This window comes from Panulirus ornatus, chromosome 29 (genome assembly GCF_036320965.1).
Source record: "Panulirus ornatus isolate Po-2019 chromosome 29, ASM3632096v1, whole genome shotgun sequence".
Taxonomy (NCBI): Eukaryota; Metazoa; Arthropoda; class Malacostraca; order Decapoda; family Palinuridae; genus Panulirus; species Panulirus ornatus.
The window spans coordinates 17,334,392-17,351,748 of NC_092252.1; the positions used below are offsets into that span (position 1 = coordinate 17,334,392).

Genomic DNA, 17,357 nt, shown 5'->3' on the forward strand with positions numbered 1-17,357 from the left:
CGTACACATGCCTTACATCCTCAATAAAAACTTTTCACTGCTTCTAACAACTTGCCTCCCATACCATATATCCTTAATACCTTCCACAGAGCATCTCTATCAACTCTAGCATATGCCTTCTCCAGATCCATAAATGCTACTTACAAATCCATTTGCTTTTCTATGTATTTCTCACATATATTCTTCAAAGCAAACACCTGATCCACACATCCTCTACCACTTCTGAAACCACACTGCTCTTCCCCAATCTGATGCTCTGTACATGCCTTCACCCTCTCAATCAATACCCTCCCATATAATTTCCCAGGAATACTCAACAAACTTATACATCTGTAATTTGAGCACTCACTTTTATCCCCTTTGCCTTTGTACAATGGCACTATGCAAGCATTCCGCCAATCCTCAGGCACCTTACCATGAATCATAAATACATACATACATTAAATAACCTTACCAACCAGTCATATCCGCCACTCTATCATAAAACACATTCAACAAACCTTCAAAATACTCACTCCATCTTCTCACATCACCACTACTTGTTATCACCTCCCCATTAGCCCCCTTAACTGAAGTTCCCATTTGCTCCCTTATTTATTTATTTTATTTTGCTTTGTCGCTGTTTCCCGCGTTTACGAGGTAGCACAAGGAAACAGACGAAAGAAATGGCCCAACCCACCCCCATACACAAGTACATACATACACGTCTACACATGCAAATATACATACCCATACATCTCAATGTACACATATATATACACACACAGACACATACATATATACACATGCATACAATTCACACTGTCTGCCTTTATTCATTCCCATCGCCACCTCGCCACACATGGAATAAAATCCCCCTCCCCCCCTCATGTGTGCGAGGTAGCGCTAGGAAAAGACAACAAAGGCCCCATTCGTTCACACTCAGTCTCTAGCTGTCATGCAATAATGCCCGAAACCACAGCTCCCTTTCCACATCCAGGCCCCACAGAACTTTCCATGGTTTACCCCAGACGCTTCACATGCCCTGATTCAATCCATTGACAGCTCCCTTATATACGTTGAAATATACAGGTATGTATATGTGCGTGTGAGGGCATTTATGTATATGCATGTGTATGTGGGTGGGTTGGGCCATTCTTTCGTCTGTTCCTTGTGCTACCTCGCTAATGCAGGAGACAGCAACTGTTCTTAACGCTACCTCGCTAATGCGGGAAATGGCGATTAGTATAAAAAAAAAAAATATATATATATAGGTAGATAACATATTTGTTCTTATAAATCCTGAGGCATGTAATAAAAGTGAAAACACAAAAATTCAATATATCAATCTAATTTGCATTAAGCAGATTAATACACTTTTAGTAAATGATGAGAAAATGCAGAAGTGGAAAGTGTACTGACATGTTACAGTCCACATCATCTTGTTTCACCACTCATCCCTACATCGTTCCAATCTTTCTCTGTTGCTCATGGTCTCTGTTTGATAAAATTTCAGCCTAAGACATAAATTTTTTTTCAATTACAATTCCTAATGACCCTGTAGGTCACCATCTTCCTACCACTGCATGCTGTCAAATGGTCATAAATGTCTACAAATCTAACATGAAAAATTTTCAAGTCTTCCTTTCGTAAAAGATTCATTATAATCATGTGAATCCATATAATAATCCTGTTTAGCAAAAGTTTATTTTGCCTTCTGACATTCTATGGCAAATAAACTAAATTCAATGCCTTTGTCTTTTCTTGCTATTTAAATCCTATTCTTTTCTTGAAACATCTTTCTTGCTTCCAATACCTCAATCATTTGACTATACTTCAACATACTCCTTTTTATTATATACCCCACAATTTATCAGCATGCACAAGCTATCTATCTATCTATATCTCTGATGCCCATTCCCTTAGGGAACTCCCATCAAGGGCATAGGAGTCTCTACTCATCCCTGTCTTACCTGCCTCCCTCACATACATCATTCCATGCATTCTTCCTGTTTCTCTCCCTCCAGTATTCCTACACCCTATTTGTCCATGTAACAGGTGGTCATCCACTCACATGAACCCCTTTATCATACACTCCTTGTGAACTCCCAGTCTTGCATTCTTTTCACAAGCCCATTCAAACCATCTCAAAGCATTATGTTTCACCCATTCTACCACTCCACAATTCATTCCCTTTGCATTCCCTGCCATACCATATCTCTCATACACCCTTCCATTTCTTTCTTCATTCCATCTAGTTACACCACATGCTCTTCTCAAACAGCTTATTTCCACAGCCTGGATTCTTGACCTCTATGCCTCATTCCACGTCCATGTTTCAGCTGGATAGGTCACGGTTGGGAGGACTACGCTGTCCCTTCATCCTATCTTCACTTTCATACTTACACCTCTACCCTTCATTATTCAATCAAGGGACCCAATGACTCTTCTATCCTCTACTGCTCTCTCCTCTCTCTCTCTCCTTCCATATCATCACACCTACCCAAGACAGCTCCCAAATACTTAAATTCCCTCACTTCTTCCAGTCTTCCCCCATCCCCAATATCCACAGCACAATTCAGTACACATTCTTCTTTCACTCTATATGGTTCTATAAAATCTATACTTTCACTCCATTGCCTTTCAAACACCACTACTTTACTCTTATTTGCATTTACCTTTAATCTCCTCTGCATACACACACATCATGAAGCACACTTACAACCTTCTGCAACTTCTCTTTACTCTCAGCAAACAACACAGTATCATCTGCAAACAGGCTTGCCACTACTCATCATATCACACTGCTACACTCCATTTCTGCACCCCTTTTCCCTAGCTTTGCTTTCATCTCTTATCACTCCATCCATGGGGCTGTATCATCAGTGAACAACAACTGACTCACTTCCCTGGCCTTTCATCCCCAACAGACTGTATACTTGCCCCTCTCTCCAAAGCTCTTGCATTTACTTCCCTAACCACCCCATACACAAACAAATCAAACCGTGGTAACATGACACACCCCTGCTGCAGACAAACCTCCACTGGGAACCAATCACTCTCCTCTCTTCCTATTCTTACACATGCCTTACATCTTTAGTAAAAGCTTTCCACTGCTTCTAGCAACTTACCTCCCATACCCTTTACCCTTCAGGCCTTCCAAAGCATCTCTCATCCCTATCATACACCTTCTCAAGATCCATAAAAGCTACATACAAATCCATCTGTTTTTCTAAGTATTTCTCATACACATTTTTCAAAACCATGGTGACATCAAACAGCCCTGCCTCACACCTACATGTGTCTCAAAACTTTCAGTCAGCTCTCCATCCACTCTTAAACAAGCATTTGCTTCTCTATAGAAGACTTTTACACCATCCCAAGAGATTTCCCTCCAATACCATACATCCTTAACACATCCCACAAAGCATTCCACTTGACAGTCATACACTTTCTTCAGATCCATAAGCGCTGCATATAACTTCTTACCTTTCGCTACATACTTTTCCACAGTCATCTCTACTAAAAATCAGATTCGCACATCCCTTACCTCTCCTAGAAGCCCCTTGCTCTTCACTTATTCTGCATTCAGTCACTTCCACCACTCTGTCAACTAATATTCTTGCATACACTTTTCTTTATATACTTTAAGATTTATTCCCCTGTAACTGCTACATACATCCTTCACACCTTTTCCTTTGAAAAAGGAACAATAATAGGTTTCACCCAATCCTGAGGTAAAACCTTGTTTCCATGCTAAATTACATATAAAATGCATCCACTATATCATAATTTCTCCTCCATACTTCAGCATTTCAGCCGTAATCCCATCCACTCCAGGTGCCATTCCTACCTTCAGACTCATTATTGCCCTTCATACCTTCCTCTTTTCTATAGGCCTCTGCACTTGTATACTCTTCCTTCCTCCATACCCATGCATGTTAACAACTGCTGCCTCCACTTCTCCCACATTCATCAGTTCTTCAAAATACTCTTTCCATCTTCCTTTCACTTCTTTTGATTCAGCAATTCCCCCTCCTTACTTCTCATATCAACATTTCTACTCTTACATCCATCTCTTTCCTTTTTCACCTCCTTCCAGTATAGTTTCTTATTATCCTAAAACTTTTCACTTAAGTTTATTGCCAAAATCTTCAAATATTCTTTCTTTGCTTCCTCTATCGCTTCTTAACATTCTGCTAACACATTTTGTATTCTTCCCTACTCCTTTGCTGAACTTCCCCGTATACATTCCTAATGATCAATCTACCATATGCCTTTTTATTCTCTTCCACAACATTTCCAATCTCTTCAGTCCATCATGCACTGTCCTTTTTATTCCTGTATCTCAATAACTTGCATCCAGCTACTGATTCTACAACCTTTACTAATATTCCTCTAAACATTTTAAAACACCTCATTCACAAATGACTGCATTCCTACATTCATTGCACTTCCATCTAACTTTCAGTTACCTTCCTTTCATACTCCTCCCTGGATATTTCCTGATTCATTATCTCACTTGCCAATACATTTACCTTGCCATTCTTCCTTACACCATACCTCCACTTCTCCCTGATCCTTATTCCCTACAAGAACCACAAAATGGTCAGTCTTAAAAGAATCTTCTCACAACTCTAGCATCCAGCACAGCCTTTCTCAATCTTTCATCCACTGCCACACTGTCAATCAAAGCCTTTTATTCTCTTCAATCATCCCTCATCCATGTATATCTGTGGATCAGTGGATCATCTTGTGCTGAAAGAAAAAGGTGTTCCTGAGTGTTAACAACAAAACTTCCTTCAAAAGCTCTCTCAACACCTACAAATTTCTTCACCTAAAACAAGGCCACTACCTAGTGGGGGAAGCAGGCTGTAAACCCTCTTCTTGTAATATCACATTCTAAGCACAAGAACAGCTGGATACAGAACAGAATTTTGCCTCAAAGGCATTGGCACTACACCTTTAAACTGAGCACTTCCAGACAGTGACCTCTATCTTTCTACACGATCCTCAATGTGCCCAAGACCATCATCCCCACACCCACACTATTACACTTCGGCTCCACTGGTTCCATTCACTGACATATCCACTCTCACATATCATGAACATTTTACTTCCTCTAGGTTATCTCCATTCAAACTCACATCCTAACTAATTCATTAGTCTTTTAGCACTGCTAAACCTAACACCTTTACATTTATTAACATTTACTTTCAACTTTCTTTTCTGTCATTATCCCAAACTCAAATAACTTAAGCAGATTCCACTTGAATTTGCCATAAGCACCATGTCACCAGCAAACAATAACAAACACAATGCAAATCTGCTCTTCTCCTCATAATCCTCATATTTACTTCCCTAAGAACCCTGTCCATAAACAAATTAAACAGCCATGATTACATCAAATATCCATGCCACAGACCCACCTTCACCTGGAATCAACTCACCATCCTCTCTACCTACTTATACACATGCCTTACTCTTGATTAAAACTCCTGACTGCTTCTATCTGGCAGCCAATGACCAGGGAGGTATATTACCCATACTAATCATCCGAGGATTGAGAGAGTTAGTGACACCTGCTTAATGAGCCAGCACTTTAGTGGTTGTCAAGTTGCACTCCTCTGACCAAGGTAGCTGTCTTTTCTTTCTGCCTCACTAACGTGTGGATTACTGGCATTCTGTCTACACACATACAATCTCTCCTTGTCACATGTGTAACACTTGACAACACTTAATTCATACAGCTCATTCTTCGTAACTCGATTTTCTTATGGTGAACACTATGCGCTAGCCCTACCTTTTGGCAAAATGGTAGGAGCAGTAGATGTAAGTAGAAGGTAGGAACATTTAGGTAGGAGCATTAGGTAGAAACATTAGGTAGAAGTAGTAGGCAGGGGCATTAGGTAGGAGCATTAGATAAAAGTAGTCATTAGGAACAGTCGGTAGGAGCCTCGCAAGCACTGCACTAGACTTGCCCTCTGCCAGTAGCCTGTCAAGGGTGAGGCAGTAAATGGCTAAGAAGAGAGACACTGGAGCTCTTTAGTTATGGAGACTATGTTGCCATGGCCACCCCTTGAGGGAGTTCCAGCTGGAACAGGCATCAGAGATAAGATAGATAGACAGAAAGCCATCAAATATTATCACTTCCCAATACTCTAACAATCCTGAAGCTGCACTGTTCCTCCCTAATCTGATGTTCTGTGTAAGCCACCACCCTCTCAATCATTACATTCCCATAAAACTGACTTGGCACACTAAACGAACTTACATTTCTATTATATGAATATTCACCTATGGTCTCCTTGCCGTTATACAATGGCACCAGAGAGGCATTCTGACAATCTTCCGGCACCTCATCATGATCTATACACATACTGAAAATCTTCACTAATCAGTCAACAACAAAGACATCCCCTTTCTTAAGAAATTCAACTTTAATCCCATTCACTCAAGCCAACTTGCCACACCATTTCACACATGGCTTTCAGCACCTCTTCCATTTTCACTAAACTACCTGTCATACCTCTCTCACTTCACGTACCTCCACGTTCATAACATCCAACATCTGCTACCCTCACAATCGAACACACACAAAAATCCTTCAAAATACTTTCCCTATTTGCTCTTCACTTCACCTCAGCCTGCTGCAACTTACTCATTTGCAAGGATGGTGATGGAGGCAAATGTAAGGCCACAAAGTGCATCAAAAGGAGCTGATCACACAAATGCTTTCGACAGCTAACTATAAAATAAGCTGTCTTGTGTGGAAGGTGATGTGAAAGTTTGGACAGTAAAAACAAAACAAAGAAAAAACTTACACAAATACCCCTAAAATATATGGGAACGTTTTCTTGAGTTTCTCTTTATTTGTACCTAAGAGTGTAATCTATTTTTCAATTCTATTCAGTGGGAAAGGCAGTTATTTACTCCATAAAGAACTGACTACTTTTTACATGAATTCTATCCTCAGGTTAATGTTAGAAAACCTTTCAAAGCAAAATACAGAATCCAATTTCATTCTTACAAGTTTAAGGATAATATTCCTATTGAGTTGCAGTCATTTACTGTTTACCAGTACATGGGCAATACTTCGTAACATGGCAAGACAATGCGACACATGCAACCACAAAAAACTGCCCTAGCACTAGGCCATCTTTTCAGTAATACATGATCATGCTCACAACAATGACCTTCCAATGTTCATCGTGCATTTCTCTATGTTGACCAATACTTTCACAGACAGTAATAAGTTGATAGATGAACAACAATTTCTTGTGTTTCCTGCACTCAGATGTTTAGAGCAGAATATGATGGTAACATTAAATGATGTTTTTGACTTGTATACTTTTAATCTATTTATATATATTCTATTATTTTGCTTTGTCGCTGTCTCCCGCGTTTGCAAGGTAGCGATACTTTTAATCTATAAAGCTTAATATTATGAGTGTAGAGCACAAAGACTTATACTTGCACTGAAAAATACTGTGGGTAGCTTACAATACCCAAAAGATATGAGACCAAAATGAAACCCCTGCAACAGCCGAAGCATCTTTCCATTCCTTACCCATCCCACACCTTCTCTAGTGCATGTTCTCATACCATCCCTCCTCCTTTACTGCTCATCCAGTTCATCTCCATTCCCATACAATTTTCTCTACACTCTACCTCCCTCCCACCAAACTTATTTTCTCATCCTTCTCCCTAACCCTTTTTTCTCCCTCATGCTCTCCCTTTCTTCCTTCACAACTTTATGCCTTGCTCACCCTCTCTCCTCCTACATTTTTCTTTTGCTTATATCCATTCTCCTCTCAAACTTTTTTTATCTCCCTTATACAATCCCACCTTCCTAGATTCCTCCTTGCAAGATGTTTGGTGAGCATCTCACAACAGCCCTGTCATTATGGATAAATCTCATTATAGGTACTTGTAGATAGGTCCATCATTGCTCTCTTTAATGTTCCCACTTGACTACCCCAACACCTCCCCCTTACTCACCTACCATTACTATTCCCTGCCTTGCCCCCCCCCCCCCTCCCTACTATCCAACACCTCCCTCTTCCTCACAAACTTTTACCATATCTCTTTTTCAACCACGCTACTCTTATACTTCCTGTTTCCTTACCCAACCCTCCCATTCCCCTGCCATTCCCCCACCACATCTTCCCCATATCTCCCCCTTCCTCACAAAACCTTACCATTACCCAACCCATCCCCTATCAAAGTAACCCACCATCTCCCCTTCCTCAACCAACCTTACCATTCCACTACACCTAAACCTCCCACTATCTCACCCAACCTTACCACTCCCCTACCCCTCCCCCACTAAATTACCCCTACACTTCCCCTATCCTCATCCAACCTTACCATTACCCTATCCCTACCCCCATTACACTACCCCTGCACCTCCTCTTCCTCAACCAACCTATCATTCCCCTGTTCCTACCCCTTTCTCAACCACTTCACCATTTCCCTGCCCCTCTCCCCACCACACTACCCCTTATCTTCCCCTTTTTCACCCAACTTATACCATTTCCCTTTCCCTCTCCCTGCCAAACTAACCCTACACCTCCCACTTTTTCATCTTAACCTTACCATTCCCCTTCTTAACTCCTAATACACTAACCTACCACATCCCTCTTCCTCATCCAACCTTACCATTCCTCTGCCCCTTCCCAAGCCACACTACCCCTTCCTCACCCAAACTTACTATTCTCTGGCACTTTCCCCTGCCATCCTACCCCTACATCTTCACCTTCCAAACCTAACCTTCCCATTCATCTTCTGACCCTCCCCTAGCTACATCCAACCTCACCATTCTCCTATCTCCCTGCCACACTAATCCCTAAACTTCCCCCATCCTTAACCAGTCTTATCATTTCCTTGCCCCTCCCTTTGCCAAATTAGCGATGCACCTCATCCTCTTCACCCATCTTACCATTCCCTCCTGCCTGTCTCCTAGTGTTTTGGCTATGTCACTGACTTGATAAAGCTAAACAAGGGAAAACACTGTCACCTGAATACAACCTCTTTCATATAATTTGTTTTCTCACAAATGCATCTGCACCAGGTAACCTACGCATTTGACACAAAACCCACAAACCTTTCATGGTTAACGTGAAGCACTTGTGGTTGATTCTGAGCTCTTGTAACCATAAACCTCGAAACCAGAGGAAAGATAGGCTCCAGGGGTTCGTAGTCTCACCTGAGCAGTCTAAAGATGTGGACACGTCAAGCTACTTTTGTCTACAAAGGTAAATCAGGGCAGCCTACTTTTAGAGGATGCTGAAGCATTCATCGGTGTGCATCTCCTTAAAAAGTTAGATGACTAAACATCAAACTGTGACTAAGAAAGCCTTGGAACTAAAACTTAGACAAGGTGGGGCTGAACTCACCCATAACTTAACCAGTCTCAGAAAAATGAAACATAAGAGCCTGGTGACCTACTTTTAATGAAGCACCTATCAGTAAGCATCTGCATTTACCATTACATGATTATTCATTCCATGAAGGCTGAGATAGCCTTAGACCTCAAATTCAACCAAAGCATACCTGTTGGTAGGTAGCCAATAACAAGGGAGGTATGTTACTGGTACTACTCACCTGGGTATCAGGAGGGTTAGTGACATCTGCTTAGTGAGCCAGCACTCCACTGACCCAGGTAGCTGTCTTTTCTTTCTGCCTCACTAACATGTGGATTACTGGCATTCTGTCCACAAACAAACAATCTCTACTTGTCATTGTAACACTTGACAACACTTAACTCACACAGCTCATTCTTCGTGAGCACTATGCGCTAGCCCTGCCTTCTGGCAAAATGGAAGGAACAGTACATAGTAGTACGAGGTTGGATCATTTAGGCAAGAGAATTAGGTAGAAACATTTGGAAGAAGTAGTAAAAAGGAGCATTGGATAAAAGAAGTCATTACAAAAATTAGGTAGGAGCCTCTGCAAACAATGTGCTAGACTTGCCATCTGCCAGTGGCCTGTTAACGGTGAGGCACTAAAGACTACGAAGCAGCACTAGAGTTCTTTAGTTATAGAGACTATGTTGACATGGCCAACCCCTTGATGGAGTTCCAGATGGGAACAGATATCAAGAGATATAGATATTTAGACAAATAGATAAAACTTGGACCTGAAACTTAACTATAGTCACTGAGATGTCAAATTCAAGTCAGGGCAACCTACATTTGGTGGCAGTTAAAGCACTGAGTAACATGCATCTGCATATGAAGGTACATGATTGCACATCAAAAACTGGCTAAGTTGGACCTAAAACTTATTTAAAGCGTGAAATCACATACATACATGGACATGGGTGAAAATGCCATGGTTACTCAAATAGGTCTTCCCATCCTTTATAAAGATAAAGCACAAATAAATGCAGTTGAGATGGGAAACTTAATTAGCATAACTGGTATTAGGAAGATGGACAAACTAAAGAATGATGATGTGAAAAAAACATGACATGAGAAAATCACTACATAGGTCCCTGGATGAATTCAGGATGGTATGGTCACTCAAGATATGTGCAAATGAGAGGTCAAGAAGATACACAATAGTACACCAGAGGGAACAAAAAAAAAAATAGCTAAACTGGAAAAGAAATGGAGATACAGTGTTAGAAATGAACAGGTTCAGGGAGTCTTTAGAGGTGAATGCCAAGGGAATGACTGGGAACTGAATGCAACTAACGTGTTTTGTGTACACAGATGTGAGAATATAGACAAAGAATCACTTGAAGAATCAAATTACATGCAGAAAGTGTAGAAGTTTAAATTTCACTTTAACACAAGGCATGGCTTGAGGATGCCTGAGTGATCTGAGAAGCTGTGGATGTCTATTACACCCCAACAGATTGGGAGCATATTTAACACTGACAGATATAGCAGATAAGATTTGTTCATGCTAAAAACTGATATAACTTACTTATACTTCATGACATGAAGATTCCACATCTTCATAAGCTCCTTTTCACCCTCATTGACATCAGAGAACTCATCAATCATCATTTGTGTTTTATGACGGACCCATTCTGAGTCATGTTCTCCTTCACTGTCCTCATCCAGCTCATGTGGTTGTATTGGCAGGCACGTCATTGTGTGGTGATATAATCTAGAAAGACACATCATGAATACATGAGAGATGTATAATTCACTTACTATCTCAGAAAAATGAATGAAGTCATACGGCTGGTAACTGCAATAACATCTTTCGACCCACAAATCAAATGCTTTAATAATTACCACAAAATGTTAAAACACTATAGACACGATCCTACTAGCCTATCGAAATAGACTCTAATCCATTTTACAAACTGTTTTGACAGCATAAAAATCTCTTGCTATTATCATGTGGAAAAGGAAAGATGGAAAAAGTGAGGTTATGATTATACAAACAGATACAAATGAGTCAATCCCTACCTAGCACGGTGTGGCATCCTCTTAGACAAGAAGGGTGAGTTTGGTCCAGGGACTTAACAAGACAGGAGAGACCAGCTCTGTGGATAGTGTAATTAATAACACTTTGTTAACCTACCCTACTCTATAATCAAACGAACTAGTCATGAACTGGAATGCAAAGCATTACACCTGCACCATGGTGTCTCCTACAACAGGCATGTCAGCAGCATGCATTGTTCCTATGCAGTCACCCAACTAACCCATGCTAATCAGAAATGAGGCAATTCAAATTCCCTAATCACACTGAAAAGGCTTCTTGAGAACAGAATAAGTCATAAGAACATATTCTGCAGGTTTGTCAACTGTTAAAACATGCAAACAACCAGACAGAAAACATCAAACCATCATGTGCGGCATAGTTCCTGAAGCATGGCCCTGACACTGTGATATGTAAGGACATCAGTATAAAAAGTGTAATGAAGGCAGATAGGTCCAGAGATGAGATGTACAACTCATATCAAAAGTCTGTAATCTACAGCAGAATGAAATTTCTCCATGAAGAGTATAGAGGCATGACTACACAAAAATTTAGAATACTGTGTATATATAATTATATGTATAAAATATGGATAACAGTATTATAAGATATTCAACACCTTATGCAGCCACATAAATTTCCTGAGGCTTCAGAAAAATGAATGTTTTTCAAGTAAATGGAAAAACAATTTCTCTCCTATGAAATGAAAATGTACCATACAGAAATAAGAAAACAGCAGAGAAACAAGTGATAAAGATCCTGGAGAAATAAAAACCTCTGGTGGTAGCGTATTGCTAACACAAAGCACTATACAGCCTAGTGTCAACTACTCACCGATATAGTTATTGTTGCACTTGGCTCTTTTCATCATCATCAAACATATATACATCCCAAACACATTATCATCTGTGTCTCTAAACTCCTCATCATTACATAATAAATACTATTTGTTATCAGCTACCCCTAGCAAACTAATTTAAAATCCTTCCCAGTTTGGCATCTTCTACCACCATCACACATTAGCTGGAACTCAATTGTTTGCATGAACGCACAGATCACAAACCTACTTTCACAACTTCTCACCAATGATATCTTATCAATTTCTCCATTCTTTTTTCATAGCAGCCAACAAGGAACAGGCAAAAACATGCCTTCTTTGTGGCCATCATGGATGAAAGAAAACAAAGAGTATGAGAAACAGAAAGTGGTATGTTTGTGGACTTAAAGGTTACAGGTGGAAAGGTTATAGGAGGAGGGAAAGACAAGACAGGGAAAGTATTTCATTTTCACTCAAACAAATTATATATATCTAACATCTGTTTTCAGCTGGTTCCACAGAAGATTCTGAATACGTCCTGCCGAAGCACACAAGGTGCGCCACCCGCACCATAAACCTAGTGGCTACCTCTGATGCTGACAAGGCCTTGAACTCATCATTCTACAGGAAGATGTACCAGACCACTTTTGGTAAAGCTAAGGAGCTGTGGAACAAGCAAGCAACAAGTTCACATGAATCAGACACCATCAAGGCTGAAATAAGGATGCTGCTGACAATCCCAACCGTTACAAGATGGAACTCCGTCTATGACAGGGTGTCTCGTCTACTCAACATCTTCCAAGACAGGGAGAAGCTTCATGGACTACACTGGGCATGCAACATTTTTGGGGTACCTTCATTCTCATCTATTGAGTAATTTTTTACTTTTCAATTTCATTTTACTTTTCTTTTTGAAAAGGTATAAATGTTAAATAATCAATCAATCAATCAATCAATCAGCATTTTCGGAAGTGGGCCCACGGAACCAAAGTGTGTACAGGGAACATGTTCACGTGATCACCGGGAAGGGAGAGGACGCCCACAACGCACTGATCATGTGGACACCAACCTCAGGGTGCCTCCCATTGGCTGGTGTCACCGCGCCCACACCGCTGATTGGTCCACACCAACACCCGCCGTTTTCGTTACCTCTCCTCCACCATTACAGCCTAGCACCCTCCACAGAAGGGTCGGAGATACACCGATTTGAGCTGGATTCAGATAAAATGGTTAGCAGGATGCCACTAGACACTGCCTGCCTGTGTCATGCCTGTCTGCCTGCCAGCAGCAGCAACAGCAGCAGCAGCAGCCAGCAGTGATTATAACAGTAGAAGCCAACAATACTTTCAAAGAAATGCTGCCAAACCTATAGCCAACCAATTTGCTAATTAACTAAACCTATAACCAACCAATCTGCCAATCAACTAAACCTATAACTAACCAATCTGCTAATCAACTAACTGACTGACTGACTGAGTGACAATGACAAAAATCCAAAACCACCTCTTTCACCTTGACCAGTCCTGCACCTAATTGGCATGACCCTCAGATCCAATCAATCTTTGTCCCGTTCTTATCCTCCCTCCCATGTTTTTTTTTTCTTTTTTAATTTTCAAAAAAAGGAACAAAAAAGGGGGCCAAGCGAGGATATTCCCTCTATGGCTCAACTTTTTGTTCTTAATGCTACCTCATTAAAAAGGAAATGGCATTAAAACTTTTTTACTCATATAAAAAGTAAAAAATTTAAGTATGGGACTAAAAGATTCATTGTTTTCCTTTCAGCTGATATCTGCTTCTTCAAAGAGTATCTTGAGGTGATGCAACCAGTCTGTAAGGCACTGAACATCATGCAAGGGAAGTACAGAGCCTACATGGGGCACTTCTGCCCACCTTTGCCATCTCTCAAAATGTTGAAAGAGCTGAAGGAAAGCACCAATATCAAGATGTGTCAGCCACTGGTAATTGCTGTCTGGAATGGCATCAAAAGCAGGTTTCATTCCCTTTTTGAGAATATGGACTTCCTCCTAGCAGCCGCACTACACCCTCAGTTTAAATTGGGCTGGATGAGACTGTTGGAGGACAACATCATGTATGACAAGGAGATCACAGCCAAGGTGAAGAAGCAGATAGTGATTATGGTGAAGATTCTGAAGGACTCAGGCAAGGAACCCAGCAGCAGTGAGGGTGAGAATGACCAGGATTAGGACTTTTTTGGAATTCTCTATGAGGGCAGGACAAAAAGAAAACAAACCGGAATCAAGTTGATGGAAACCCTTCATCGTCAACAAATACTTGTTCCCAAGCGCAGCACTGAAGGACTTGTTCATAAAGTTAATACACATATCCCTTCCAGTGCCACTATAGAGTGGCTCTTCTCTCTGGGAAAAGATCAGAGATCAGTGACAGCTATTTTGAAATCCTGGTTTTCTTGAAGGGACAATAAAGTATCATTGTACTTACTTGTATTAATTACTTTTTGTATTACATGTACCAGTGTTTTCAATTGGTTGTTTGTATTTTATTTCATATAAATATTTTTCACTTATGATAAATGAAACGACCAAGGATCAGTGACAGGTCAGTCCTAGTTCCTTTCTTTGGGAAGGACTGGGACCAGCACCATCGATCCACTTTGAGTGAAGGACCAGGACTGGGATAGTCAGTCCTTTTGAGAACCAGGTGCCCACCATGCACATCACCCACTACTGCATTCAAATCTTCTATCACTGTTACTCATTCCCTGGTATCAACATTGCTGACAGTCCAACACAACTCCCCCTAAAAAATATCCTCCCTTCCTCACCCCTCTTCTACCAGATGCCTAAGCACCATTAACAATCATCCACCCTTCATAATCTACTTCAGTACTCACCCATGTTTGTCTACTCACTTCCTCACTCTTTAATATTGCATTCCCACAAATTCCACTTCAGGAGAAACCTTCTACCATCCCCTTCTTTGTCCTCATGCTCATATTAACCTTAGATTTTTCCCATCGGACACTCTCAAACCATTCTTCTCACTCCCCTTTCAGCTAAGTTTCAATCAGATTCAGAACCTTTGGGTTCCTCTCACTAAATCTAATACATATCTCTCCCATCTCATCCTGGCTACATCCATCCACATTCACTATGTATTTCATTTTTATCTATTCATTTTGCTTTGTTGCTGTCTCCCGCGTTAGTGAGGTAGCGCAAGGAAACAGACGAAAGAATGGCCCAGCCCACTCACATACACATGTATATACATACACATCCACACATGCAATATATACATACCTATACATCTCAATGTATACATATATATACACACACAGATATATACATATATACACATGCACATAATTCATGCTGTCTGCCTTTATTCATTCCCATCGCCACCCCGCCACACATGAAAATAACCACCCCCTCCCCCCAAATGTGCGCAAGGTAGCGCTAGGAAAAGACAACAAAGGCCACTTTTGTTCACATTCAGTCTCTAGCTGTCATGTAATAATGCACCGAAACCACAGCTCCCTTTCCACATCCAGGCCTCACAGAACTTTCCATGGTTTACCCCAGACGCTTCACATGCCCTGGTTCAATCCATTGACAGCACGTCAATCCCAGTATACCACATCGTTCCAATTCACTCTATTCCTTGTATGCCTTTCACCCTCCTGCACATTCAGGCCCCAATCACTCAAAATCTTTTTCACTCCATCTTTCCACCTCCAATTTGGTCTCCCATTTCAATCATATATTATACTAGATCACTGTTTCCCACATCAGCGAGTTAGCGCCAGGAAACACACAAAGAATGGCCCGTCCACTCATGTACACACATACATATTTATATATATTTATCATACATAACTGCTGTTTCCCGAGTCTGCGAGGTAGAGTCAGGAAACAGACAAAGAATGGCCCATCCACTCATATATATATATATATATATATATATATATATATATATATATATATACATAAATGCTCATATACGCATATTTTTTTTTTTTTTCTTTTTTTTTTTTATACTTTGTCGCTGTCTCCCGCGTTTGCAAGGTAGCGCAAGGAAACAGACGAAAGAAATGGCCCAACCCCCCCCATACACATGTACATACACACGTCCACACACGCAATATACATACCTACACAGCTTTCCATGGTTTACCCCGGACGCTTCACATGCCTTGATTCAATCCACTGACAGCACGTCAACCCCTGTATACCACATCGCTCCAATTCACTCTATTCCTTGCCCTCCTTTCACCCTCCTGCATGTTCAGGCCCCGATCACACAAAATCCTTTTCACTCCATCTTTCCACCTCCAATTTGGTCTCCCTCTTCTCCTCGTTCCCTCCACCTCCGACACATATATCCTCTTGGTCAATCTTTCCTCACTCATTCTCTCCATGTGCCCAAACCATTTCAAAACACCCTCTTCTGCTCTCTCAACCACGCTCTTTTTATTTCCACACATCTCTCTTACCCTTACGTTACTTACTCGATCAAACCACCTCACACCACACATTGTCCTCAAACATCTCATTTCCAGCACATCCATCCTCCTGCGCACAACTCTATCCATATCCCACGCCTCGCAACCATACAACATTGTTGGAACTACTATTCCTTCAAACATACCCATTTTTGCTTTCCGGGATAATGTTCTCGACTTCCACACATTTTTCAAGGCTCCCAAAATTTTCGCCCCCTCCCCCACCCTATGATCCACTTCCGCTTCCATGGTTCCATCCGCTGACAGATCCACTCCCAGATATCTAAACCACTTCACTTCCTCCAGTTTTTCTCCATTCAAACTCACCTCCCAATTGACTTGACCCTCAACCCTACTGTACCTAATAACCTTGCTCTTATTCACATTTACTCTTAACTTTCTTCTTCCACATACTTTACCAAACTCCGTCACCAGCTTCTGCAGTTTCTCACATGAATCCGCCACCAGCGCTGTATCATCAGCAAACAACAACTGACTCACTTCCCAAGCTCTCTCATACACATACGCAGACACTACATACATACACATGTACATATTCATACTTGCTTGCTAAATTTCAATCAGACTCAGAACCTTCGGGTTCCTCTCACTAAATCTAATACAAATCTCTCCCAT

General features: G+C 41.0%; 1 protein-coding gene across 7 annotated transcripts in view; it reads right to left on the bottom strand.

The window, feature by feature from the left end:
• The window catches only part of Su(z)12 (Polycomb protein Su(z)12), a 104,817-nt gene that overhangs the window by 26,776 nt on the left and 60,684 nt on the right, over positions 1-17,357 (bottom strand). For all 7 annotated transcript variants that reach the window (XR_011714774.1, XM_071679326.1, XM_071679325.1 and 4 more), the window contains exon 10: positions 10,915-11,100. Coding sequence is in view for 6 of the 7 variants with exons in the window: in XM_071679326.1 (XP_071535427.1) it covers positions 10,915-11,100 (186 nt within the window). In the remaining variant the exon portion in view is untranslated. The remainder of the gene's footprint in view (positions 1-10,914; positions 11,101-17,357) is intronic.